Genomic DNA, 26,505 nt, shown 5'->3' on the forward strand with positions numbered 1-26,505 from the left:
AATATGTTAATGTTATGTATGGCGAATTTCAAACCACAGGTCCGAGCGTGAGCCCGCGCCCAAGCCCATGCCTAAGTTCAAGCTCAAACCCAAACCCAAACCCAAACCCAACCCAAGGTCCAAGCCCAAGCCGAAGCCCAAGCCCAACCCCAGGCCCACGCCTAAGCCCTAACCCAAACTCAAGCCCAAGTCGAAACTCAAGCCCTAGCCCAAGCCAAAGCACAAGCACAAGCTCAAGTCCGAGCCTAAGCCCAAGTTCGAGCGCAAACCCTAGCGCAAGCCCTAGCTCAAGCCTAAGCCGAAATTTAAACCCGAGCCCTAGCTGAAGCCGATTCTCAAGCCCAGGCCCAAACCCAAACCCAAGTCCAAGCCCAAGCCCAAGACCACCAAACCCAAGGCTAAGCCCAAGCCCAAGCTTAAGCATAAACCCAAGCCCAAACCGAGGCCTAAGCCGACGCGCAGGCCCAAGTCCAAGCCCAAAGTCAAGCCCAAACCGTGGTCCAGGCTCAGGCCAAGGCCCAAGTGTAGGCCCAAGCTCAAGCCCAAGCCCAAGCCCAAGCCCAAGCCCAAGCCCAAGCCCAAGCCCAAGCCCAAGCCCAAGCCCAAGCCCAAGCCCAAGCCCAAGCCCAAGCCCAAGCCCAAGCCCAAGCCCAAGCCCAAGCCCAAGCCCAAGCCCAAGCCCAAGCCCAAGCCCAAGCCCAAGCCCAAGCCCAAGCCCAAGCCCAAGCCCAAGCCCAAGCCCAAGCCCAAGCCCAAGCCCAAGCCCAAGCCCAAGCCCAAGCCCAAGCCCAAGCCCAAGCCCAAGCCCAAGCCCAAGCCAAAGCCAAAGCCCAAGCCCAAGTCGAAATCCAAGCCCCAGCCAAAATCCAAGCTTAGCCCAAGGCCAAGACGATGCTCAATCTCAAGCTCAACCTGAAACCCAAACCCAAGCAGAAGGAAATGCCCAAGCCTAATGTTGAGTAATGCTGGATACTCTGTTCTACTAGTCAGGTTGTCTGACACGAGAATAGCACGGGCAACATTGCGACGACCACTATAGAATCCACATTTATGAGTTAGCAACGATTTTCTTAGTAGTGTAACCGGAATGGATCACTCCATATTGTGGATTCTAAACTTGACAGCGATCCTCGAGATATGGTCGCACCAGTGAGCAGTATTAATACTCTAGGCCAGAGGTTCCCAACCTTTTTCGGTTCGCGAACCCCCTGGCGGATTTCCCTATACTATGCTGCAGCAAACTAAAGTTTTGACGAACCCCCATTTGGGAAACGCTGCTCTAGGCATTAGATCATTGCACAGTGGTTCCAGAGGTATCAAAACATGCGTTTTTTTTTAATTGAAATGGTTGATTATACTGATTGATTATATTCAAAGAAGGGTATGAAATGAACTCTCTCCTCACCTGGAAGGAGCGTCAAACATAGCTCTGGCTCTCTCAAGCTCCCACCTGGCGCCTCCACGCAGATCTAAGTCAAATGATGACGGTCGATGGCCTTACCCGGAAATGCTTCATGTACTTACTGAAGCAGCTAAGCTAGGAGGTGCGAACTAGAGCGCCTGTTCTCCAGGTGAGGGGTGGCTCACACAGCGTCTGTCTCGTAATGGGCGGCTAAATATGAAATGCTGTATCCCGCAAACTATACCTAAGATGGCAGACCCATCAGCGGAATGTAGGCATCGCGACCCCGGTGAGGTAGTATACCGAAAACTCAATTAGCACGAACAACGAACAAAGAAATTCAGGACGGAACAATCGGTATAGGACACGGCAGGGGAAAAGGAAACGATTAAGGGATAACGATTGGAAACTTGGTACCTGGAATGTCCGAACTCTCCATGAACCGGCACGGGCTGGCTTGCTTGCTCGAGAGCTGCATCAACTCGGAGTGGAAATCGCTGCTATTCGGTGGCCCAATTCCGGAGAAAGGGAGTTCCGTGCAGTAGACCCTATTGCAGGCACTTCTTTCAAGTACCACATCTACTACAGTGGCGGTAAAAAAGCAGAGCATGGAGTCGGTTTCGTAGTGTTGGGAAAACAAAAGCAACGAGTTATTCGGTGGAGGCCCGTAGATGACCGTATATGCGTGTTGAGGATTAAGGGTAAGTTCTTCAACTATAGCCTAATCAACTTATACGCACCGACAAATGTTACATCCGATGATGCTAAAGACGTGTTTTACGACAGGCTTGAGAGGACCAATGGAGAGTGCCCAAAACACAACGTGAAAATCATCATTGGAGATGCAAACGCACAGATCGGGAGGAAGGAATTCTTCCGTCCAGTTATTGGAAAACATAGCCCGCATCTGTCGACCAATGATAACGGTCTGAGGCTCGTAAATTTTGCCGCGGCCAGAGGGATGACCATCTGTAGCACTTATTTTCCATGTTTGAATATTCGGAAACACACTTGGAGGCATCCAAATGGAGACTCTAGCTCTCAGATCGATCATGTCTTGATTGACGGTCGACACTTTTCGGATGTTATCGATGTACGGTCTTTTCGTGGACCAAATATCGACTCTGACCAATATCTCGTAGTGAGTAAGATTCGCGCAAGGCTGTCGAACACGGCGAAAGCTCGCACTGAAAGGACACTGCGTTTCGACATCCAGCGGTTAACAGCAGACGGCGTGGCAGTGGAGTACGCCAGGAAGCTTGACCAGCGAATCTCAGCACAACAGGTAGAAGAAGAAGATGTAAACGGGCTGTGGAGAAACATCCATGGTGCCATCCAAACAGCAGCGAGAGAGGTAGTAGGCACCTGCTGGCAACCTGCTTACCGACAAAACGGCAGTAGCAGCCAGGTGGAAGGACCACTTTCAGACGCTATTGAATGGAGAGGTAAATGCGGAAATCAGCAGGGACAGAATAGAAATTGTAGGCGATGGTCAAGCTGTGGAGCCACCAACACAGCAGGAGGTTAAGAAGGCAATCAGTGAGCTGAAAAACGGTAAGGTTGCTGGGAAGGACGGTATCCCGGCTGAACCTCTAAAAGCGGGGAGCGAGCGGCTGTACGAAGCAATCCACCGGATCATTGTCAGGATCTGAGAGGAAGAACGAATGCCGGAGGAGTGGTTGGATGGCCTCATTTGCCCAATTTTCAAAAAGGGACATCGAATGGAGTGTAAAAACTATCGAGGAATTACATTGCTCAATTCTGCCTTCAAGGTGCTTTCCCGTATCCTGTTCTGCAGACTGAGACCGTTAGCGGAGTCCTTCGTCGGCGAGTACCAAGCTGGTTTTCGTGAGGGTCGCTCCACGACGGATCAGGTGTTTACCCTGCGCCAGTTGCTAGACAAGTTCCGGGAGTACAACTTGCAGACACACCATCTGTTTGTGGACTTTAAAGCGCCGTACGATTCAGTTAAACGAAATGAGCTGTGGCAGATAATACTAGAACATGGTTTTCCGACGAAACTAGTTACGCTGATTCTTGCGACGCTGGACGGATCCAAATCATGCGTTAGAATAGCGGGTGAGACATCAGCTGCTTTCGTGACGTTGGATGGACTGAAACAAGGGGATGCACTCTCTAACCTGCTATTCAACATTGCCTTGGAAGGTGCATTACGAAGGGCAAACGTGGAAAGGAATGGAACTATCATCACGAAATCTCACATGCTTCTTGGTTTTGCGGATGACGTCGATATCATCGGAATCAACCGTAGAGCAGTGGAAGAGGCCTTCAGGCCCTTTAAAAGGGAAGCTGCGAGATTGGGACTTACCATTAATACCGCCAAAACGAAGTACATGGTTGCTGGTAGGGAACGTGGGAGCCCAAGTGGTGTTGGTGCCGAGGTGGAGTTAGATGGGGAACGATATGAAGTAGTGGAGGAATTTATATACCTTGGTACACTCGTGACACGTGACAACCATGTAAGCCGTGAAGTGAAACGACGAGTTGCAACCTCGAATCGGGCTTTCTACGGAAAACGTAGCCAGCTGAAGTCCCGTAGTTTGCAAATTCGCACAAAACTGGCGCTCTACATAACATTAATCCTCCCGGTGGCCCTTTACGATCTTTACGATTTACGAAGCTGATCGGCGAGTGCTTGGGGTTTTAAGCTTAAAATTCTGCGATCTATACTTGGTGGTAAAATGGAAAATGGAGTGTGGCGCAGACGCATGAATCACGTGCTGTACCAAGTATACAAATATGCTTATATAGTGAAGGTAGTGCAATGTGGCAGGCTGCAGTGGGCTGGACACGTGGCCAGAATGCCCGATGAAAGAGTATCCAAAACTATTTTCAGCAGAGAACCAGGAAGAGGCCGTAGACTCCGAGGCAGACCCCGCACCTGGTGGGTGTGTGCTGTCGAAGACGATGCACGTTCAGCTGGTGTTCGTGGGGATTGGAGAACGGCAGCCCAGTACCGACGGTACTGGAGGACCATAATTCGTTCGGCGCAGGATCGGTAACGGACCGTTGCCACTAAAGTAAGTAATGAAAGCACATTTGCTTAAATTAACTTTTGTGCAACACCAATCCGCCAACACCAATTAAAACTGTTCTGCATTCTACACACGGCGAGTGTGTGGAATGATCGAAATAGGAGAAACAAAACTAGGTAATAAAGCACTTGATATAAGAGTGCGGCAGTAGTTTAGTGAGTAAAACATTCTGGTTCCAACCGAAAGAGCGACGGTGCAAGCCCGACCTGCCACCATTGAACGAGCCAACACCGTTTTGGTCTATTGTCCCGTCTACTAGAGTTTTTAACAGTACAGTTCGGCGTATTGTTGACGAGCTACTGACTTAGCTACTCATCGATTATCTTCTAAGTTTCATCTGAAATACAGCCCTTACAGCTTCTACACATTATACGAAGGATCTCATTACTCGCTATGATGAAGGCGGTAATTCTGAGGTCCGCGGTACTACATACTCGACAAAGACACTTCTCACCTAAGGATTTATCAACCGGTGGACCTCTTTACTGCATCCAACTATCTTTTTCCGCCGTCGAATACGGGCGACATGCAAATGTGTGACTCACTGATGCCAAGATGATAGTCGGATGCTGGCGATGCTGGCACTGAACTTGCTGCGAACATCAATCAGGCTCCTTCTCCGCTTTCGGTTGATGCTGTAAAATATCTACTTCGTTTTCTGCACGACCATCACGGGAAACTCAAGTGACCACTCAAGTGAGTTCTGAATCTGACAACAACCATTTTATCGATCGACGATCGACTGTCATCAGCAGAGAGGTTGTTAAACGCGGTCGGAAACTAAATAATACCGATGGTTGCCGACACGATGATGCACCGAACTGTTCATACCGTTTGTCCTGACGGTAGTACAATTTTGGTAGCTAATCATCCAGATGGTACAGCAGTTTGGTGCATTTACCAGCACTTGCATTGTTCAAATTTTTAACAATTTCGAAATTCGCTCGAAATCGATGGTCACACCAAGCTATTTCAATCATCTATGGTCTTACCGAATCATATCTTTTCATTTCACTATGGTCGCACCGAACAATATACTTTATTCAAAGATAGTCCCACCGAAACTGTTTACTTAAAAATTATCAAGCCGAACCGTTTTAATAATCTATGTTCATACTGAACAATATATTTTATTCAATAATGATCGTACCGAGCCATGCATTTCATTTAACAATGATAATACCGAGTTATTTAACTTATAAATGATCGTATCGAACCGTTTAAATAATCTATGGTCCTACCGAACCATACACTTCTGCGAGCAATGAATGCTAGAATAGAGCATAGGACCAGAGGTTTAGTGTAATTGTACAAATACAAACGTATACATTTTATAGGCGCAATTGAGCCTATTGATATTTGAATAGCGAAATAAAATGAAATGTGAAATTTGAATATTTGTTTACAATAATAGTTATTACTAAAACAACAGTAAACAAACACCCGATGCCGTAAATTCAAAACCATTTTATTAGTTTACTCACAACATTTTATTAATATGTGTTTGCAGATTAGATATTTCTACAGTATGGCACGAGCAACATTCATCTCGTGATCATATTCCATAAAATTTAGCGACTTGGCAATAATTCATGAAATAAACCATCATAATTCTAATTACTTCACGCCCAACCATCCACCAATCAGACAGCGACGGTTGGGAAAACCGATATCCGATATCCGAATCGCCACCGTTATTTATTGCTCTTCGGATGATAAACTTTCATCCCGGAAGCTGTTTGTTTTCCGTTGCGTGCGATTAGAAATTTATGCGGCAATAACTGACCTCAGATGAAACGATCTGCAGCTACGGCCAACGCAATGCAATCTGTTGCAGTTTGCTGATTCTGCAGCACAATTAAATGTGTGCTAAATCGGATATCCCCTCGTTTCGGTCATCGTCCGCACTATAGAGAGGAGAGTAAAACCAATTACATAAAATCCCCAAATCTGTTTGTTATTCATTGTCGGCACTTAACCTGATTCCTATGAGTGTATACGGTGTGGTACTCTGTGGTACACGCGACAAGATACATACAAACACACATGTGCAGGAAGTTTGCAGCTCTACTACAAACGACCAAAGTCACAGTCCAACACAGAGCAGGGACACCGGGATTCTGTTCCGGTGCTATCACTACTGTGCTGCCGAATCCTCCATGTAGCAGTAGCATACAACTGCAGCTTAGAAGACAGCTTCTTCCGGGATCCAGGGACTTGGCAGTTAGATTTCAGAATCGTTTTAGTTCATAATTGAATAAGCAAGTTAAACAGGGACAAAATCGGTTTGCTATTTGGAAGAGAAAGTCGCCGAACTGTGTACCTACTATTCTACCTACCCACTGGAAATGAAAGGAACGTGGAATGACGCTATTTGGTGCTGCTTAGTTAGTGGTTTTGATGTGAGAAACGTGATGTTCGTGGGTTTGTTTATTTCGTTTAGTGTAATAGAGCAGTACCGATTAGTGAATCGTTGAACGATTTTATCTTATTTGAAACTGCTTTTAGAATTGAGACCAAAAGGTGGGACGCTTCGCTATAAGGTGGGTATGATTTTGGGTTCATCTTAATAATGCCGAAGAGCCGACCTTTTTTAAAACGTAAATATCAAAGATCAGGCGTAATTAGTACAATATGGGTTCCCGCAATCAGCACTTCTTGAATAGCTATATTTTTTAATTTGCAGTCAGGAAATACTATTTACAAACCAACTTCGATTCACCCGATGCCGGCAAGCATCGCAGCATCCTTTCCCACTCACACACTTTTCGATATCACCATTCAAACATGCTCCACAGAATAGCGAGAAAATCCCAGCTTTCACTGACATCTTTATGTGCGACCCTATTTGTAAACTCTCGTTCTTTCTTTTTACTTGTGCATAGCAAACAATTTACCCAGTTCGAGAAACTGCTTCAATGTACGAGTGGTCCCTCCCGCCTGCAACATATATAACATTCTTCCGTGCGCTGGCGCTCGCATCCTTACAATAAGAAAAAGGCATCCGATTTCTCGAAAACGAAAACGCGCTGCATATGCAATTCGTGCCCCGGGTAGTGGAAGAATTTACTACTCGCTTTTAACGCTCTACTTAGAGGACGCTGTTTGTCGAACACTATGCTAACAACGTGCCTCATGCAGAGTGTGCAAATAGGATTCGCGAAACGGCGCTTCCCATAGATTTCACCAACTTGTACGAGTTTTAATTTGTTTTCTTTCAGATGGTTGTTTAACATCGTTAGAGTGTTTAAAGTTAAAAATCTGTGGCACAATTTTCGTAAATTTAAAACTTCAAACCAGTAAATGCCGCACAAATCACGATCAAAACCGAACAGTTCACGAAAAAAATCAACCCCCTTCTGTTGCATCATAAATTCAATGCTTTCAATGAAGATAATCGAGATTAAAATTTCATTCCCCGCCACCAGGCAGGCAGGCGGGACAAGGCTTCGGTTCGGTCGTCGTCGTCGTCGTTCAACACACCAAAAAAGCCATTTTCATTTCTTTCGTTGCAGCAAGCAACAAGCTACTGCGGCAAAAGCTGCTCTTGCGAAACGGGCGGGCGATGTCTTATTTTCTCATCCACTTCCGCCGCCGCGGCTCGTATGTAGGTCGACTCTAAAGGATCCGATATTAAATTCTCGAAAACAGCTACAATAACTTTTCTTTTCTACCGAATGGGGTTTTTTGCCAGCAGCCAACAGCAGCGGGTCGGAGTGCGCGAACGGAAGAGCGGTAAAATCTCAACGATAGCGTTCGAAAAATGCAAGCGGGCGCTGTTTTTGGGGACCCAGAAGTAACAACTTGTTTCCTCTTTCCCGCTTTTCCACGTTCGGAGGATGTGTCGCCACTCGGGCGAATAGACTTTGCACTCTCGGTGCAACCCCATGGAATGTGGCATTGTAACCATGATGCTCGCAGTTTTTCCGCTGTTCCTCGCTCTCGAGGGAAATGGGGCTGCTAGCACAGGATAATGGCGAGGAATTGAAAACTACTTTCAGATAATCGAATAATCATTTATCACGCTGAGCTATAAAATGCACACAAATTCCACACCGGTTTCGCTCTAATTTTGTTAATTTCTCTAGGGAGTGCAGCTCGAATAATCCAAGTCAGCCGAAAACGGGACAAGGAAAAGAGAATTACTAAGGTTTTTTGGTAAGTATTTTCGCTTATGAAAGAAATTCGTTTTTCACTCATTAAATAAATCAGTTCTTTCAGCCGCTATCACTTAAAACCATTAGCGTGACCAGACATAACCGAAAGGTGGGGAACTCGACTTTTCAGAAGAATGTTTTAGCCCGGAAACCAATGTATGTAATCAGGCACTGAGAAGATAATTTCGTATTTTTTAGAAAAATTGTTCGTAAAACTATATTTGTAGCTGATAAAAAACCCGAATTAATCCACCTAGCGGCGTGACCTAGCCTTTCTACTGCCACTATTTAATTTCTCAGGAACATCTATAATTAACTTGACTATATTTTTAAATATGCGTTCCGTATTCCTCAAAATCCTTATTTACCAGTAAAATTCACAACGTATTGCGTAGAATAATTATATTTCTTTCCTTGGGTGCGTAAATACTTGTAAGCGTCATTTATGTTACTTGATGAACACCTTATTTAGTTATATAATATTTACGTGATTTGTCGAGAAATAATGTAAACACAAAAGATAATTTTTACAGACTTGAATGAATATATATAGAAAATTAGAAATTAACCTTCTAACGGGTCTACGGACGGCCTTAACTTTCGGGCTTCAGAGCCATATACGAAACTTGAATTTTTTTGAATTGACAATATGAAACATGTGTTCATAGCAAATTTTTTGATATTTTGATATTAACACCGTGCGTTCAAAAGTTAGCATCTTTGAAAAACAAGTGTTCAGAAAAATTATTATTATACTTCGCTTTTGAAGAAAAAGGATATCGACAACAAAATGATTAATCTCAAAATTTTACTATAAGTTTGCTTGGCCTCAATTTTGCAATATATCTGAATTAGAAAAAATAACTAAATAGAGCATTAGATATAAAAAAGAGAAATTGAACTTTTTCTTAGCTGGCGCTCTTTCACATAATTATTTTTGCATGAAAATCAAAACTTAAGCTTCTTTTGAATGCACCTTCATGAAAAGATAGTCATTAGCATGACCGCATCGTTTTTACAATGTTAGATGGTTAGGAAAACAAAATGAGGTCGAAAAATAGTGCAAAAGCTGCTCCATTAACATGCTTGAGAATGGGAAATATGATCGATATGATTTCCAGTGCTTGTCATTTTTGATTTATTTATTAAAACATGATACATGACATAAGACATCTGTCCTTTAAAATGTCACTAACGAAAATAAATCTTACAAAGTTACTACCGTGCAACGTTTACTTCCTATTTTTCATATAACATTTCTAAGCTCTAGTATCTATTGGTTGAAAAGAGCATCTATTGATGCGCAGAATTTGTTTGGAATTTGTACAAATTTATTTGAAAAATCAACTCACTAGTATTTTTGATTCTATACACCACTATACCTACATGCTTAAATAAACTGCTTTTCTTCGCTTTTTGCTTTTCTTGTACAATTGTGAGTAACAGCAAGTGAAGAAAATGACAATTGAAATCTGAAATCAAAGAGAAGAAAAAACTTTTCGATTGAATATAATATTTATTTACAACAGATACGTAGTTCACCTACGACGTGCAGGCTTCATCAGTGTCTTATTTCAAAGCGTATACGTATCTGTCGCGAATAAATATTAAATAGTGGAATTTAGTCGGTAAAAGTTTTTTCTTTTCTTTAATTTTAGAGTTCGTATTCCACTAAGAGGCTTCAAAAACTTCTGACAATTGACATGATTCTCACTTTTCTTGAATTTCATTGCAAATTTTAAAATTGCAAATTGTCATCACATACATACACACATACATACACATACATACATACATACATACATACATACATACATACATACATACATACATACATACATACATACATACATACATACATACATACATACATACATACATACATACATACATACATACATACATACATACATACATACATACATACATACATACATACATACATACATACATACATACATACATACATACATACATACACACATACATACACATACATCACACATATCTCATACATTGAATACAATCAACATTTGATTGATATGTTTTGATTTCACACGTTTTAACGGTTTAATATACGGTGCTTAAATGTTAAAGTTTGAATAACTTTTGAATGAAGCATCCGATTTTAAATAACTCGGTTTCATTTGATAGATCTCAGCAGTAATTTTCAAATAATCATAAAATGTGTGATGTTTTTCATTAAATTAATGCTTATATGTTACATAAACATGTTTTAAATACTATTTTTTCACATTTCTTTATGTAACTTTCAAACTACAAGTCCGATCGTCATGAAATTTGGAAGTTAAGGGTTTGCAAGGCTCCTCTTGCATATGCAATCAATTTTGTTCAATTCGGTTAAGAGACCTATAAGATAATGAAGTCCCATATTTTTCGTATTTTTATACATAACTTTTGAACTAAAAGTCCGATCAGTATGAAATTCAATAGCGACCAATGGGACACCTAGACCTTTCATTTGACACTAAGAACATTAAAATCGATCCAGCCATCTCCGAGAAAAGTGAGTGAGATTGAAAAGCGTTACATACACACACACACACACACACACATACATACACACACACAGAAAATGCTCAGTTTTCGAAACTGAGTCGAATGGTATATAACATTCGGCCCGCAGGACCTTCTTTCCATTTCCGGTTTTCCAAGTGATTTCTATACCTTTATACTATATACTTATATAGTAGAAAGGCAAAAATTCATACCGTTTTAAAACATTCGTAGGTTTCAGATCTCAGATTATACTATTTTTATTGTGAGCGCAAAGAATTTTTTGTAAAAAACAATAATTCGTACGAATAAACTTTGTTTATATGTACGAAACATAAAAACTAGATTTGAAATCAAAGTTAAAATTGAACAAGAAATTTGAGTTGCAAAACGACTTGAAATTAGAGGTGAATTTAGACTTGAAATCGGACCTGACATAGAGCGTTTAATTGTGCTTGCATTTATATGTATTTGAGCTTGAGGCTTTACTTGAGGCTTAACTAGACATCGGACTTGAAGGTGGATTTGAAATTAGACTTAAATTTGGAGTAATTTGGACTGGAAGTTTTATTTGGTAACAGATATGAAATGGGACTTAAAACAGAATTTGAAGTTGCTATTTGAAATTGAAATTGTTCTTAAAAGCAGAGTTGGGCCATTACAAATATTTTATAAAGTTTTTGTCCTTCCGGTGTTGGGCCACTAAAGGGGGGGGGGCGAAAAAAACAAAAAGATTTTTTTAATCGAGCAAAATAACATAGGTTTTAAGCATGTACTTAAAGTTTAAACTCGAAAACCAAATCTATTGCTTTTAATATATACGTTATTATTTTCCATGTAAAATTCTACACAAAAAAGACAAAAAGAGAAAAATTTTTAGGTCGATTTTCAGAAATTCCATTGTTTGAATTTCCATTTCTGTTTTGCGCTAGAAGCGTTAACTCAACTCGTACATTAATTTTTCGAGTTTTTCAGACAATTGATTTTATAAAAAATAATAACTCGCATCCTACAAATTATTTTATTGCCCCTCGATTGTTCAAGCCAATTTTGAAAAGCGGGGGGACAAAAACTTCGAAAATAATTTGCAATGGCCTTAACATTTGACTTCAAATTAAACCTAAAATTAGAATTTAAAAACCTTGAAATTGAGCTTTAATCGGACATACAATTGAACTTAAAAATTGAACTTGAAATTGGATATTGAGTTAGACTCAGACCTATTTGGTTTTTAAATTTCACTGCAATTCGGACATGGACACGAAATAAAACACAAAATTTCACTTAAAATTAGAATTGACATTTTTCGTGGAATGTTTTCATGTGTTTTACTTTTTTGCCGTTTTACATTTTCGCTTTTCTAGCTCTATTTTTCAACTTTTGTTACTTTTTTCCTCCTTTCTGTACCATTTTGTTGGTTTTCGATTTGTTTTTTTATTTTATTTTCGTTTTCAGACTTTTCTCTTCTCTTTTCCCCATTCCTTGCCTTTCGTTTCCAGTATTCGTATTTTTCTAATTATTTTTTTTTCTTCTTTCCTTCTCATCTTCGTCTGGGCTGTTTCTCTCTTTTTGAAGTCACGTGTTTTCGTCTTTTCTGTCTTTTTGTTCTGTTTTTTGCTCCCTTTTTTCTCTTTCCTGTTCGGCTTTCCTTTTTACCTCTCGTTTTTGTCTTTTTCTCTCCCGTTTTTTTTGGTTCATGTTTCCTGGTTTTCTTTTCTTCTTTTTCTATCCCATTTTCCGTTTCGTTTACTATCTTCCACCTTTTATATGGTCGGTGTTAAGTAAGACCGAAAGTCAGAAACTCTGATTTCGAGAAAAACGCGTTCACAGTTTGCTGCTCTGTATGGTTTATAGCTATCAGTCGTTCGAAATCATCTCATAACTCACTGGCAGTTTGCAGCATTTATGTAGTCTGATTAGGATAAAATGTAGCTTAGAAAATTTTTGAACGTTTGCTGTCTTTAACTCTTTTTTTTTTTTAATTTTACGACTTGGTCCGGTCTGATTTAAGGTGAAATTAGTCGTCATCGATTCTGCCAATTTCAAAAGCAGTTTTTTTTGGTTGGGAACAAAAATTCTGTTCATGAAAATATATTCGCTGTATTCAGATTGGCAAGAAGAATGCAGTATTTACATTTTTATAAACAAAACCCCGCTTTTGGGCCCAAAAGCTGCTTCCGAAATTGGGCTGAACGACGACAAGTTGATGACTGCTAGTTTCCCGTTAACACCGACTATATATCGATTGACCTCATTTACCCGTTTTCCTCATGCCCTCTATTAGGTTTTTTACTACCTCGCTATTCTATTTTTCCTTTTTGGTCACACTTGTTATCTGTTCTGTCTTCCTTTTCTTGACTCATTTTCGCTCTCTACCGTTTTCCCACCCTTTCTGTCACGTTTTTATCACCGTTTTCCTGTCCTGTCTTCCCCTTATCTTCCCCCTTTTTTTACCTCCTCTCATTTCACCTGCATTCTATTGTCTGTTTCTTCTTTATCTGTTCCTTTCTTCCTGTCCCGTTTTTCATCCATTCCAGTCCTGGTTTTCCTCTTGTTTTCTGCTACGGTTTTCGTATTTTTTCTTATGTTTTTCCTCGGTGTCAAGTGCATTTTTGTCTTTATCTTTTTCGTCTTTATTTTTTCAGTCCCGATAATCGTATTTTTTTCTTTCAACTCATTTTCTATCCTTTTTTCGTTTTAGTCTGTTCCGTTTTTATTTATATTATATCCTACTTTTGCTTCCTGTCTGTCACATTCTGTTTTTCTTGTCCGTTTTATTCTTATTGTTTTCCGTTTTAATTTTTTCTCTCCAATTTTCCATTTTCTGTTTCGCTACTGTTATTCCTCTTTTTTTGTTATTCTTTCCCCATTTTTCTGCTCCCGTGTATTTCATTTGCTTTTCATTCTTTTTCTCCTTTTTATCCCGTTTTTTCTACTTTTTTGTTTTGTTTCTCGGGTTCCTTCCTTATTTCTCGCGTTTTCTTTTTTACCACTCTTTTGTCGCTTTTTACGTCCCGTTTCTCTCGAACTGTGTCACTTTTTTGACGTAGGACTACGTTTTTCAGGGAGGTAGCTGGTATAGGGGGTAATTCCAAAAAAAATTTCTCGAAAAGTGGTCAGGTTTTGAACGCTAATAGTTTAGTGGTTTCCCGAACGATTTTCAATATTCTTACTATTGAACTATTGAAAAATTGAAAATGAACCTATGTTTTACCAGAATTCTCGCTTCGTGATTGGTTGGAAGATTTTTTACGATGATCTACCTATACCTATATCAATTTGATATCTGTGCTTGGGAAGTAAGCCAAAACAAATGACAAAGTTTCCTTATTTCAACAAGATTTCTTAACACCGCGATTAAACCTAAACCATTTTGATGTCCTTGCTTGGGAAGTACACCAGAAAGAGTGACAAAGCCCCCTCGTGCCAACAGATTTCTTACGAACGCAATTAAACCTAGTCCAATTTGATGTCTGTGTTAGGCAAGTGTGCCAGAAAAAATGACACAAGTTCGCTATCCCAACAGATCGCAAATTCTGTATTGCGAGACGATTAAACCTAGGCGAATTTGATATCTGTGTTGGAAAAATGTGCTACAGCTGTAATGTTCGGTTATAATATGACTCTGTATGAATACGCATGCTTGCCGTTTCATTAGAAGTGTAGTGAAAATATGTGCTGTTGATAAAATAGGATTGAAGTGGTAAAATCCCTTCAACGTGGGGAACCATGGGTAATAAAAAAAAAAGCAAAGCCATGGGTTTATACCGTCTTTAGACATTACCCTTCTTTATCGACAGACTTCGCAGCCGGCTGTTAGAGTACAGGAAAATTACGGGGCCAGTGCAACAATCCTACTGACTCTAACTAGCAAGCACCGCCTAGCCGAGATTCGAACATACGACGACTGGCTTGTTAGACCAGCATCGTACCTCGAAGCTAGGCTGGGCGGTATGGGTAATAAAAACAATCTTTAATTTCTGTAAGGTAGCAGGAAAGTAATAGTTTGTGTTCTTGATTTTGTTAAATTGTTTCCAAATGCACATAGAAATTACTCTGAAATTTTTTGAGGACTGAACGTATGCAATGTTACTACTTTGATGAATGTTACATACAACGCATGTAGCATGTATATATGTTGAATATAGCATGTATACTTGAAGAATCCAATGATCACAAGCATAGATACATGCTACTATCATTACAAAGAGACTTCCGTAGTCCTGCGTTACAACCCCTCTGATTTTTATTTCTTTTCGGTTTTTTATTCTTTTCTATCATACATTCTATTTTTTAACCAGTTCTCTTTTATCCGTTGGTCCAGTTTTTGTCACGATTTCCTTCGTGCTCTTTCCGGTTTTTTCTTTTTGTCGCATTTTTCCTTTTTTGCTTCTTCTGGAGAGCAGCAGAAAACAGATTAGATCCATCGGAAATTCATCAGTAAATCAACGTATCTTTTCGTTTTCACTACACTCACTTTCTCCTTTTATAACTCGATTATAGGCTCATTATTAGTTGTACTTACTTTTACTGGTTTAATTTTTTTGGTTTTACTTTTCCTTTACGTTACTCCCTCAGTATTCTTCTTTTTTCGTTTGGTTACTTTCGCTATCTGCTCCGTTTTCCCTTGTCTTGTTTTTACATATTTTATATTCCGTTTTTTATCTGTTTCTGTCCGAATTTCCCTCTATTTGTCTAATTTTCTCTCCAATTCGCTCTCGTTTTTCCTGTATACTATCTGCTATTTCCTCTTTCTCTTCTCGTGTTCCTTTTTCTCGTTACGTTTTTCGCCCTTTTAGTCCTGATTTTCTTTCTGCTCCGTTTATTGTATTTTTTCTTCCGTTTCTGCTCGATTTCATACCCATTTTTGCTCTTTATTTGTCTCATTTTTTGTCATTCTCTGCCTCTGTATTATCTTCAATCTATTTTCGGTCCTGGTTTCCGTTTTTCCCCCTTTCAACTCCTTCTATCTTTCTATGCCTTTTTCATTTCTGTCAATTCCGTTTCTCTTCTTGTTATGTCCTACTTTTCCTTCTTCTTTGTCAAATTTAGTTTTTCATTTACCCCTTTTACTCTCCTTTCTCCATTATCCTCCAAATTATCTTCTTTTTTTTTGCTTTTTTTCCTTTCTCGTTCAATTTTTCCTCTTTTTCTCTCCTTTATCTTCTAACCACTTTCTTGTCTCTGTGTATATTCCATTTTCCCTCCCATTCTGTTCCTTTTTAGGGGACATGTGAATAATGCGCCCCAGGTGGGAAATATGCCCCAATTCGTTTATTCCTAGACTAGCGAAAAATAAAATGCAAAACTAATAAGAGACCTTAAAATTCGATGAAAACAACCTACTATGTAAGTTTGACAGTTGTCAGTGGCTGTCAAACCAAAAGAAAAATAAATTTGTTTTCTAACAGTTTCCAATATATTTTTTGCGTCGTTTCCGTAACCTTTTTTGTGGTTGAAATCTTTAAATATCCTGTTGTTGCGATTCGATTGCGTGAAGTGAAGTTCTAAAACATTATCTCAGGCGAAAACCCAGTGAGAAACGCTTAGTTTGCTTAATTATTTAATATTTTTCTCGCCATGTCAAATGTGGCCAATATGCCACACTTGCGATGGTGCAATATGGCCTATTGCAGTGGCTATAAATACAGAGAAATAGATATAAATGACAGTCCATTGCCACTCAATTAGTATTGTAGCCTCAATTAGTATTGTAGAATAGAAGTGCTAGGAATAATTTATCAACCACGTCAAAATTTCAGATTACTTAACTATGCGAGGCAATATGCCCTACCTGCAGTATAATATGCTCCATGCAGAAAAGAAAAGCTATCCCAAGAGACCGACACGAGGTTTAATTTATATGAAAATACAATATTTGGACAATATCCAAGAAAGTTTAACTTTCTACTAAATAGAGTAGGCGTATCAATTGCACAACTACTTGAAACACAACGTGGAGCGTATTATACTGCAGCTGGGGCATATTACCCGCATAGACGAGAAACCCAAATTTTAGTCGCCGTTTTTAAATAATTTCCATCATTGTTATTCTACAATATTAAAGGAAATAAACGGTTGCCATTGATTTTAAACTCAAAAATTAACATATATTCCTAGTTGTAACGTTAATCTTGGGAAGCCCGTTTGAAATATATTCATTTATTCTTAAGGGGGGCACATCATACTACATTCCCTTACCTTCGTTTTTGTTTTTTTCATGCCAGTTTTTAGTATTTTCCATCGTTGCGTTTTTCCTCTTTTTTAACTCGTTTGTCCAGTTTTCAACGCGTTTTCTTTCGTATGTTTTTCCATATTTTCCTTCTGTCTCATTTTTCCTTTTTTGCTTCGTTTTCTGGAGAGCAACAGGAAATGGATTACTTTCTAAATCCATCAGTAATTAATCGGCAAATATGCTAAGAAAATTTACTGACATTTTCATAAGAAACTGATTGCATTGTTTGGTTCATGAGATATGTATTTTTGAATTGGGAAATTCAGGAAGCCCGAGTTTCTCAGCTACAACTCAGGAACAACAAAAATGTTATGAAAATTTCATCATTAGAAAGTAAGAAACTGACAAACAAGAAAAAAATATTTCAGAAAATCAGAGGGGTTGTGTACAAGACACGACCGCATATATAGGTGACGCAGGACTACGTAAATCTCTTTGTAGTGATAGTAGCATGTATTCATGCTTATAATCATTCAATTCTTCATGTATACATACTATATGCAACATATACATGCGTTGTATGTAACATTTATCAAAGTAGTAACATTGCATACGTTCAATTCTCAAAAGATTGTGCATTTGAAAACAATTTAACAAAGTCAAGAACACAAACTATTGCTTTCCTGCTACCTTACTGAAATTAAAGATTGTTTTTATTACCCATGGTTCCCCACGTTAAAGGGATTGTACCAATTCAATCCTATTTTATCAACAGCACGTCTTTTCAATACACTTCTAATGAAACGGTAAGCATGCGTATTCTCGGGAAACTAGCAGTCATTGACTTTTCGTCGGAAAGCCCAATTTCGGAAGAAGTTTTTCGGCCCAAAAGCGGGATTATGTTTATAAAATTGTATATACTGCATTCTTCTTGCCAATCTGAACACAGCGAATATATTTTCATAAACCGAATTTTTGTTTCAAACAAAAAAAACTGCTTTTGAAATTGGCAGAATCGATGATGACTAATTTCACCTTGATACAGAGTCGTATTATAACCGAACACTACAGCTGTAGCACATTTTTCCAACACAGATATCAAATTCGCCGAGGTTTAATCGTCTCGCAGTAAAGAATTTGCGATCTGTTGGTAGTGATGTCCGATTTTTCCAGTTAATCGATTAGTTAATAATCGATTACTTTCTGGGCGGCCAATAATCGACATCGATTAATCGGCGCTATATAATCGATTAGTCGAAATAATCGATTGGTTATAACCTTTACGGCCCGATACCAAAAATAAGGATATTTGCAGTTACACTTTCGGCTCTATCTCCATTGTTGTTCAATTGATTCATCTAACGTTAAAAGAACTCCATCAGATTGGTCGGTAAATAGCAACGGGATGGCAAGGTTGTCATCAGTTTTGGTGAAAGCGGAATGAAAATAGATGTTCGTTATGCTAAAATTCTAGCGTGCCACACCGTTGGTAAATAGCAGGTTTTTTTCTTGAGCTGTTTTCTTTTCAGCTGGATACCAGGCTTAAGACTTGACCCCTATTTATCGACAGACTTCACATCAGTATTATTAAAGGGCTATTAGGACAATTACGTAGCTAGTGCAACAACTCTACTGATTCTATTTAGGAGCATCGCCTAGCCGAGATTTGAACATACGAATACGACGACCAATTTGTTAGATCAGCATCGTACCTCGAAACCAACTAAGCGAAACCAACTAACTGGCTAATCACGTGTGGTTAATTTAGTAGCTAAGCGCCAGCCACTGTAATAAATTAAATTTGTTAGAAATTGTTGAATAGTAAAATTTTAAAAAATCCGGCATAATCGATCGACCAGGTAATCGATTATCTAATAATCGGAACATAAAGCAATCGATTAAAAATTAATCGATTATTTTAACAAATAATCGATTGGTTCGATTAATCGAGAAGTAATCGGACATCACTATCTGTTGGGGCAATGAGCTTGTGTCATTTTTTCTGGCACACTTCCCTAACACAGACATCAAATTGGACTAGGTTTAATCGCGTTCGTAAGAAATCTGTTGGCACGAAGGGGTTTTGTCACTCATTCTGGCGTACTTCCCAAGCAAGGACATCAAAATGGTCTAGGTTTAACCGCGGTGTTAAGAAATCTTGTTGAAATGAGGAAATTTGGTCACTTGTTTTGGCTTACTTCCCAAGCACAGATATCAAATTGGTATAGGTTTAGATCATCGCACATAATCTTCCAACCAATCACGAAGCGAGAATTCTGGTAAAATATAGGTTCATTATTTTCAATTTTTCAATAGTTCAACATCAAGAATCCATACTTTTCTTCATTTGGGTCAATTCTTAGAAGATTTTCCGATCGATTGGTGTAAGAATATTGAAAATCGATAGGAAAACCGCTGAGCTATTAGCGCTCAAAACCTTTCATTTTTCGTGACGCTCGCATTTTTCGATTTTTTGGAATGACACCCTATCTCAAAACTTGCGTAAGACGTAGTCCTACGTCAAAAATGTCATGTGACAGAAGATAATATTGTCGCTTCTTTAGGGTTTTCCACCATCACTTAACTTAAAATTAGATTTGAAATCGGACTTGAAATTATACTTGAAGTTGGACTTAAAACTGAAGTTGTGGTTAGACTTAGCAAATAACATGAACTTATGTTTCGAATTAGACTTGAAAATAGACTTTAAATTGGACTTGAAATCGATGTGGAAATTGGGCATGCAAGTAGAATTGAATTTCAGCTAGAAATTAAGCTTAGCTTATACTTGAAACTAAACTTGAAATTTAATTTATACTGGAACTGAAATTGAGCTGGAAACTGAAACTATTTTTACGCAATTAATTTACGTATCGCAAAAATAGTGGCCAGCTAAATAATAAAATGGGCATGCCAGGGTTACTTGTTAACCCGAACAGGAGCGAAGAGCAAAATAATATAAAAACAGTATCAAACTGTGTTATAATGGTATATTTTGTTATTGAATAGATATTGAGATACATTGATAACACATATTATTATTGAGTAGATATTTAAAACAGTAGTTGTAAGATGAGTTTAATAACTGATTTTGTTATCATATCTTATTTTGGCCTTAAAATGACATTCGATATATTTCATAAAATTTTTTATTGATTAAAGAGATTTTAGATTATAAATATTGTATAAAATGATTTTTTAATATCTCATATACTACTGCATTTGTTATTCAATACTTTAATAATACTAAAATATGTTGTTCTAAACTGAATACAGTCATGTTATTGCTTTGTTATTCAAATAACACAAGTAATTATTCTTTTGGCCTTAAAGGAGTAACATTTTGATATTATTTTTTGTTATTTTACCAACTATGTCAGCCAAAACAAGACCAAATTTTGATATGAGTTATTCGATTTCCAATAACACATTTTGATATTATTTTGCTCTTCGCTCCTGCTCGGGAACGTCTTAATCAAAATTCTAGAAATCGAGATACTTATACTTTCTTTGTAGAAGAAATCCCTAAACTATGCACCACCGTAACGATCTCAAACTGAAACTGAGATATCAATTTGATTTATCCAGCATCCCAGAAGATTCATTTAATCATCCAAAGTTTTTCCAGTCTCGGATAATTCCTCCGGCTCGGCAAACAAATCCACTCTGCATCCGCTCAATTTCGAGCAAAAAAGAAAAAACCTTGGTTGGTTTCTAGGCCAGGTAGACAACTTTCCAGGGATCGCTCGTTCGACAATCTCCTATTCTTCTTAAGCAAAAAGATTGTACTTCCACTGCTGTCGCTCCGGACCATGGCGTCTCCAACTGCAACCGCAAGTATAATCATTTATTCACGACCCAACAGGAAACTGTTTTGAAAAATAAAACTTTCGCTCCCAGCACCGTTCGTTAGTCGGTTAGCTCAGCAGAGAAACAAAACTCGATCCCTGACTGCAAGCAGGCAGCAAAACAACGGAAAGTTTTGTGTAATACCCCAAAAGATGAATCGTGTAGCTTCTCGTTTGTTTAGTCAGACGAAAAACTTTTACTACTAGCTTAAAAATACTTCACAAATCCGATTACTATTTTTTAGGTTGCCCAACTGGTGCACATAACAAAATAATAGAGCTCCGCCAGAATCCGCGAGCCGCGTTCGCGTTCCAGTTCCAGCCATTTCTTCCTATTGGCCGACCTCTCTGCATAGTTGTGCGCCAAACCGTCACATCGTTCCGGCTAAAATAAATTGAATTCGCGAAAATCCATTTCCCCAACCTACCCACTCGCGGGCCCGAAGCCCATCCTACGCGGATTGTGTGCCAGAAAAAAATAATTAAATTCGACCTTTTTTATTACAACCGCGGCATACCGCGGCGGATTTCGAGTACCGACCGTTTCTAGCTAGTTTTCCGCTGCAGCTGTTTATTTTCAAACCCTAGTTCTCTCTGGTTAGCCGAAGCACAACAATCGTGCAAAAAGGACGGCCGCTGCTGCTGGCGATATTCCCGCTTCCATGGTCGCCAGCAAGGGCAGAAATGAAATGTTTGCTGCTTTTCTCATTTCCTGCAGAATGCTTTTTCCGGCGGTTCTGAAATTCGGATATTGCTTCCTGCTGCAATCGTTTCCAGCAACGGCTTCCCGTGCAATAGATTCGAACGAAACACGGTTGCTTTCATGTTACCTTTTGCAACGCAAGGATTTATTTGCCAATTGTTTGGTTACGTGGCACGTAAGGGGCAAGGTCCAGCCATCGCATGGCAACAAAATAAAATACGACTTCATGGTATGGAACATGTTTGTTTCAGGATACAATAATATTTATCGAAAACAAATGCTACGATAGTGACGATTTTTCCGCTGATAGGACTTCTAGGTGAACGGACCTACAGAGCTAGGTCTGTATTCCATCTTGAAAATTTGCGCGTGCTTCACAATAATCGTAAGCCTCAGTTCGGTACTCGGTGCGGTGCCGGCCGGTAGGAATGGCAAGTTCTAGCATTTCCGGTTCATGCCGAGGCCAACCAAGGGACGGCTGTCCGAATGGCAATGGCAGGCGAACAACCCTTTATCTTTGCATCAGGGAAATTGCTTTTCCGTGTTCGTGAATACCTACAGAGGCCTGGTGAGAACATTTTTCCGGCTGAAGTCCGACTTGTAACAGATGCACTTTTTTAGGTGCGGAATAACTTTGGCGAGGATGGAAACTCGTGGTATTTTATATGAGGATTAAAAAACGTGTGTCTCCATTTGGTAAACCTGCCTACATCAGTAGTATTTGCCTAGTTGTAAATTGTTCTAACCGAAGTAAAGTACATGATTTACGTTTTAGTTGAATAATATTTCCGTACCAGAAATTGTCGATAAAAACATTACCACACACATATCAGAGACAAGGCGCTTGTGAACACAGTATCTTTTCTAACACAATATGAAATTTTGCTAGCAATTACTCACCTATCATCAGTAAGGCCGCCGTCAGATGTGAGGTAGGTGAACCAGCCAGTCCGGTTGCACCGAGTGCTGCACCGCCGAGAGCGCACGCCACACCACCGAGGGCCACCACCGCGATGAGCGCCCGCAGTGGTGGCCCGGCGAACCAGTGACCACAGCAGCCTTTTCGTGATCGTTCCGAGGGTGAACTGTAAAGGGAAAGAAGAAACGGAAAATGCATTCTAATTAGAAGACAGTCGCACAATGGTTGCCAAATAGGGCATAACAGTTCGGTATACTTTTGCCAGAAAGTTGTGCCGTTACTGTCGAAAACTTTGACCTAAATCGGACTACTTTTTGTTGCATTAAAATGTGTGTCATGGTATTCGAGTAATACTATCGGTATGTTCTACTTTTAAGCTCTTGTACAATGTATTCATGTTGATATGCACATAAGAATGATTTAACCACTGGCAAACTCAGAATTAAAAACAAGTGTTGGTCCAAATTTTGATTCTTTTTAAATTGAATATTATGGGTAGGGTAAGGGCTCGTCAGAGGACATGGAACTAGACTTGATATTATTTTAAAATTGAGGCTTGAATTTGAACTTAACTGTCAAGTATTATTCGAATTTACTCTTCAAATGGAATGGAACATGAAATTAAACTTGTAGCACAGCAAAACACCTAGTGCTACATTTCGTTTTCAAAACTTGGTCTTCTGTTTTTTTATTCGACAGCATTATACTGTAGCAATTGTACTGAAGTTAGAATTAAAATTGAATTTAAAATCAGTGTTGAAATTCAACTCTTAAGTCAAAAGCCGAAAGCCGAAAACTCAATAATTAGAATTTCAGAGTAGAATCACAAGAAGAAATCATAAGTCAATAGTCAAAAGTCAAAAGTTTAAACACAAAAGTCAAATGTCCGAAATTAAAAGTCAGAAGTCAAAATTAATAAAAAAAATAAACTTCTAAAACTAATTATAGAAGTGGAGCTATGGACTGTTGAGGATTCACAAATTCGCTTTTTCAGCCGAACAGTCAATCAGCAAAGCAAAATGACACTTTAGCTTTTCTATGCCCGACATTTCGATGTCAGGTTGAGGTCGATCGAAACGTTGAACATAGTCAATTTACTTTGCCAAAAAACAAAATGTTTAAAAACTAAAGAAAAATATCAAAAATAAAAAGAGAAATTCGAAAGACAAATACCAAAAGTTAAAAAGCCAAATGTCAAAAGCCAAACTTAAAAGTCAAAAATCATAGGTCATCAGTCTGAGTCAACCAAACCAAACAAATCAAAAGTAAAATGTAAAAAATTAAGACGAAAAGTTAAGAGTGAAGTCAATATTCAAAAATCAAACGCTTAAAGGGTGTCGGATTGCTATCAAACTTTCAGGGCATCAAAATAACCAAATAAACTTAGTTTTAACGTCTTTATTTTATTCAATTTTGCCTCCGAATCTAAAGGTCCGTACTTTGGTCATGGGTGGGGGCATGAGACTTTGCACAACCTCAAAATCGACCTGTTTTGCATATTTACCCATACTTTCTTCATTTCTTCAACTGTTTTGACTACTTTAGGATGTTGCAGAAGATTCTGCTTTATAATAGCCCATTATTTATGGATTGGCTGCAACACTGGTGTATTTGAGAGGTTATAATCTTTCGGCACGAGTACGACATTGTTTGCCTTATGCCACTCTATCACGGCCTTTGCGAAATGGCATTAAGCCAAATCTTACCAGAAGATCATAGGACAGTATTGAGACTTCAGAGGAGGCAGAAATCGGTTTTGGAGACACTCTTTCAAATACACCGGTTCATTCATGGTATCTGTGGTTACGAAATGCGTACTCCGCTGCTCACATGAACAAAATCGCTTGCCAAATCAAGAATTTCTTGCCAAACTTCGACGTCTTCTGTTTTCGGAGATTCACTGGAACATCAAACTAATCCTTGGCTGTGAAATACTCGTTCTCCGGAATCTGGAATCCGGACTATAGTCCGCTTTTACGTAGGTATCGTCGTCCATAAACCATTTTCGTTGTACTTTTGCAGAAGTTTTTCGCAAACAAGCTGTTCTTTCGACGCAAATACCTGCAGAAAAGGCTCGCAAAGTGTAAACAATACACTTTGAACTTTCTCCATGCAAAATTTCAACTGATTTTGCCCAACGGTTCAAAAGTTATAGCAATTTGAGAGATTTGCAATTTTACCTTTGATTTTTGATTTGGACTTTTGACTTTGACTTTTAACTTGTGATTTAAAGGGTGGACACCCTTTAATACTGAAAGTCATAAGTTAGAAGTCAAAGTCAAAAGTCCAAGTCAAAAATCAAAGGTCAAAGGTCAAAGGTCAAAGGTCAAAGGTCAAAGGTCAAAAGTCAAAGGTCAAAGGTCAAAAGTCAAAAGTCAAAAGTCAAAAGTCAAAAGTCAAAAGTCAAAAGTCCAAAGTCCAAAGTCAAAAGTCAAAAGTCAAATTGACTGATCACCATCATCATCATCATCATCATCATCATCATCATCATCATCATCATCATCATCATCATCATCATCATCATCATCATCATCATCATCATCATCATCATCATCATCATCATCATCATCATCATCATCATCATCATCATCATCATCATCATCATCATCATCATCATCATCATCATCATCATCATCATCATCATCATCATCATCATCATCATCATCATCATCATCATCATCATCATCATCATCATCATCATCATCATCATCATCATCATCATCATCATCATCATCATCATCATCATTATCATCATCATCATCATCAAAATTTTGATGAAATTCAAACGGCTACAACTTTTACAAAATTGAATATTTTTAGATGAAACGAATTGCATTCGATGGGGAAATTTTCCTAGTTTTTCAAAAATATTTCAAAATTCGCAATAGTCAGCGGACACCGGAGATATTCCGGGTTGTCTGGGAGCATGTCAAAAAATGATTTTTTTAATCGCCTGTATCTTTTCCTGTCGTGAAAATTTATTAATTTTCATATTTTATCCCAAAACTAGATTTCATTTCCAGTCGATTGGTCGAAAAATAACGGAAATCCAACGAGAAACAACCGAGATATGGCCATTTCAGTGAAATCAGTTCTGGAACTGTTGCCAGTAATGTCTTACCTTTATGGCCATTTTAAAACATGACCAAAACCATTCCAATATGGATGTTAAACTTCAAAAATTTACGAGGGTTGAAAATCCTGATATTTGACACTCATATTGACAATATTTCGAATATTCCCTGAAACGACCACTTCCGCCGGAGTACCTAGAACCTGCTACAGGGTTGCCATGGCACGCTGCAGACCTGGAAATGCTTCCAGTGTCAATGGCTCATAAAACTTTAACGTTTGATGCTCATATTGACATGGTTTGCGTCATGTCCCAAACTGGTCAGAGCAGTAGATGTTACTAGTGGCGATTTTACAAAAATGGCCGTAACTTGGCTGTTTATCGTCGGATTTTCGTTCTTTTTGGACCAATCGACGGGAAATGAAATCTAGTTTTGGGGTAAAATATGAATATGAATAAATTTCCATGACAGAAAAAGATACAAGTGATGAAAAAAATAAGTTTTTGACATACCCCCAGATAATCCGGAATATCTCCGTTGTCCGCTGACTATTGTGAATCTTGAAATATTTTAGGAAAGCTATAAAGATTTCTTCATCGAATGCAGTTAGTTTCATCTAAAAACGTCCAATTTTATGGAAGTTATGGCCGTTTG

At 38.9% G+C, this 26,505-nt stretch overlaps 1 protein-coding gene across 1 annotated transcript in view; it reads right to left on the bottom strand.

Annotated features, from left to right (window-relative positions):
- The window catches only part of LOC128736305 (uncharacterized), a 337,844-nt gene that overhangs the window by 22,403 nt on the left and 288,936 nt on the right, over positions 1-26,505 (bottom strand). Inside the window, exon 3 of the mRNA XM_053830782.1 lies at positions 22,759-22,943. Coding sequence (XP_053686757.1) covers positions 22,759-22,943 — 185 coding nt within the window. The remainder of the gene's footprint in view (positions 1-22,758; positions 22,944-26,505) is intronic.

This window comes from Sabethes cyaneus, chromosome 2 (assembly GCF_943734655.1).
Source record: "Sabethes cyaneus chromosome 2, idSabCyanKW18_F2, whole genome shotgun sequence".
Taxonomy (NCBI): Eukaryota; Metazoa; Arthropoda; class Insecta; order Diptera; family Culicidae; genus Sabethes; species Sabethes cyaneus.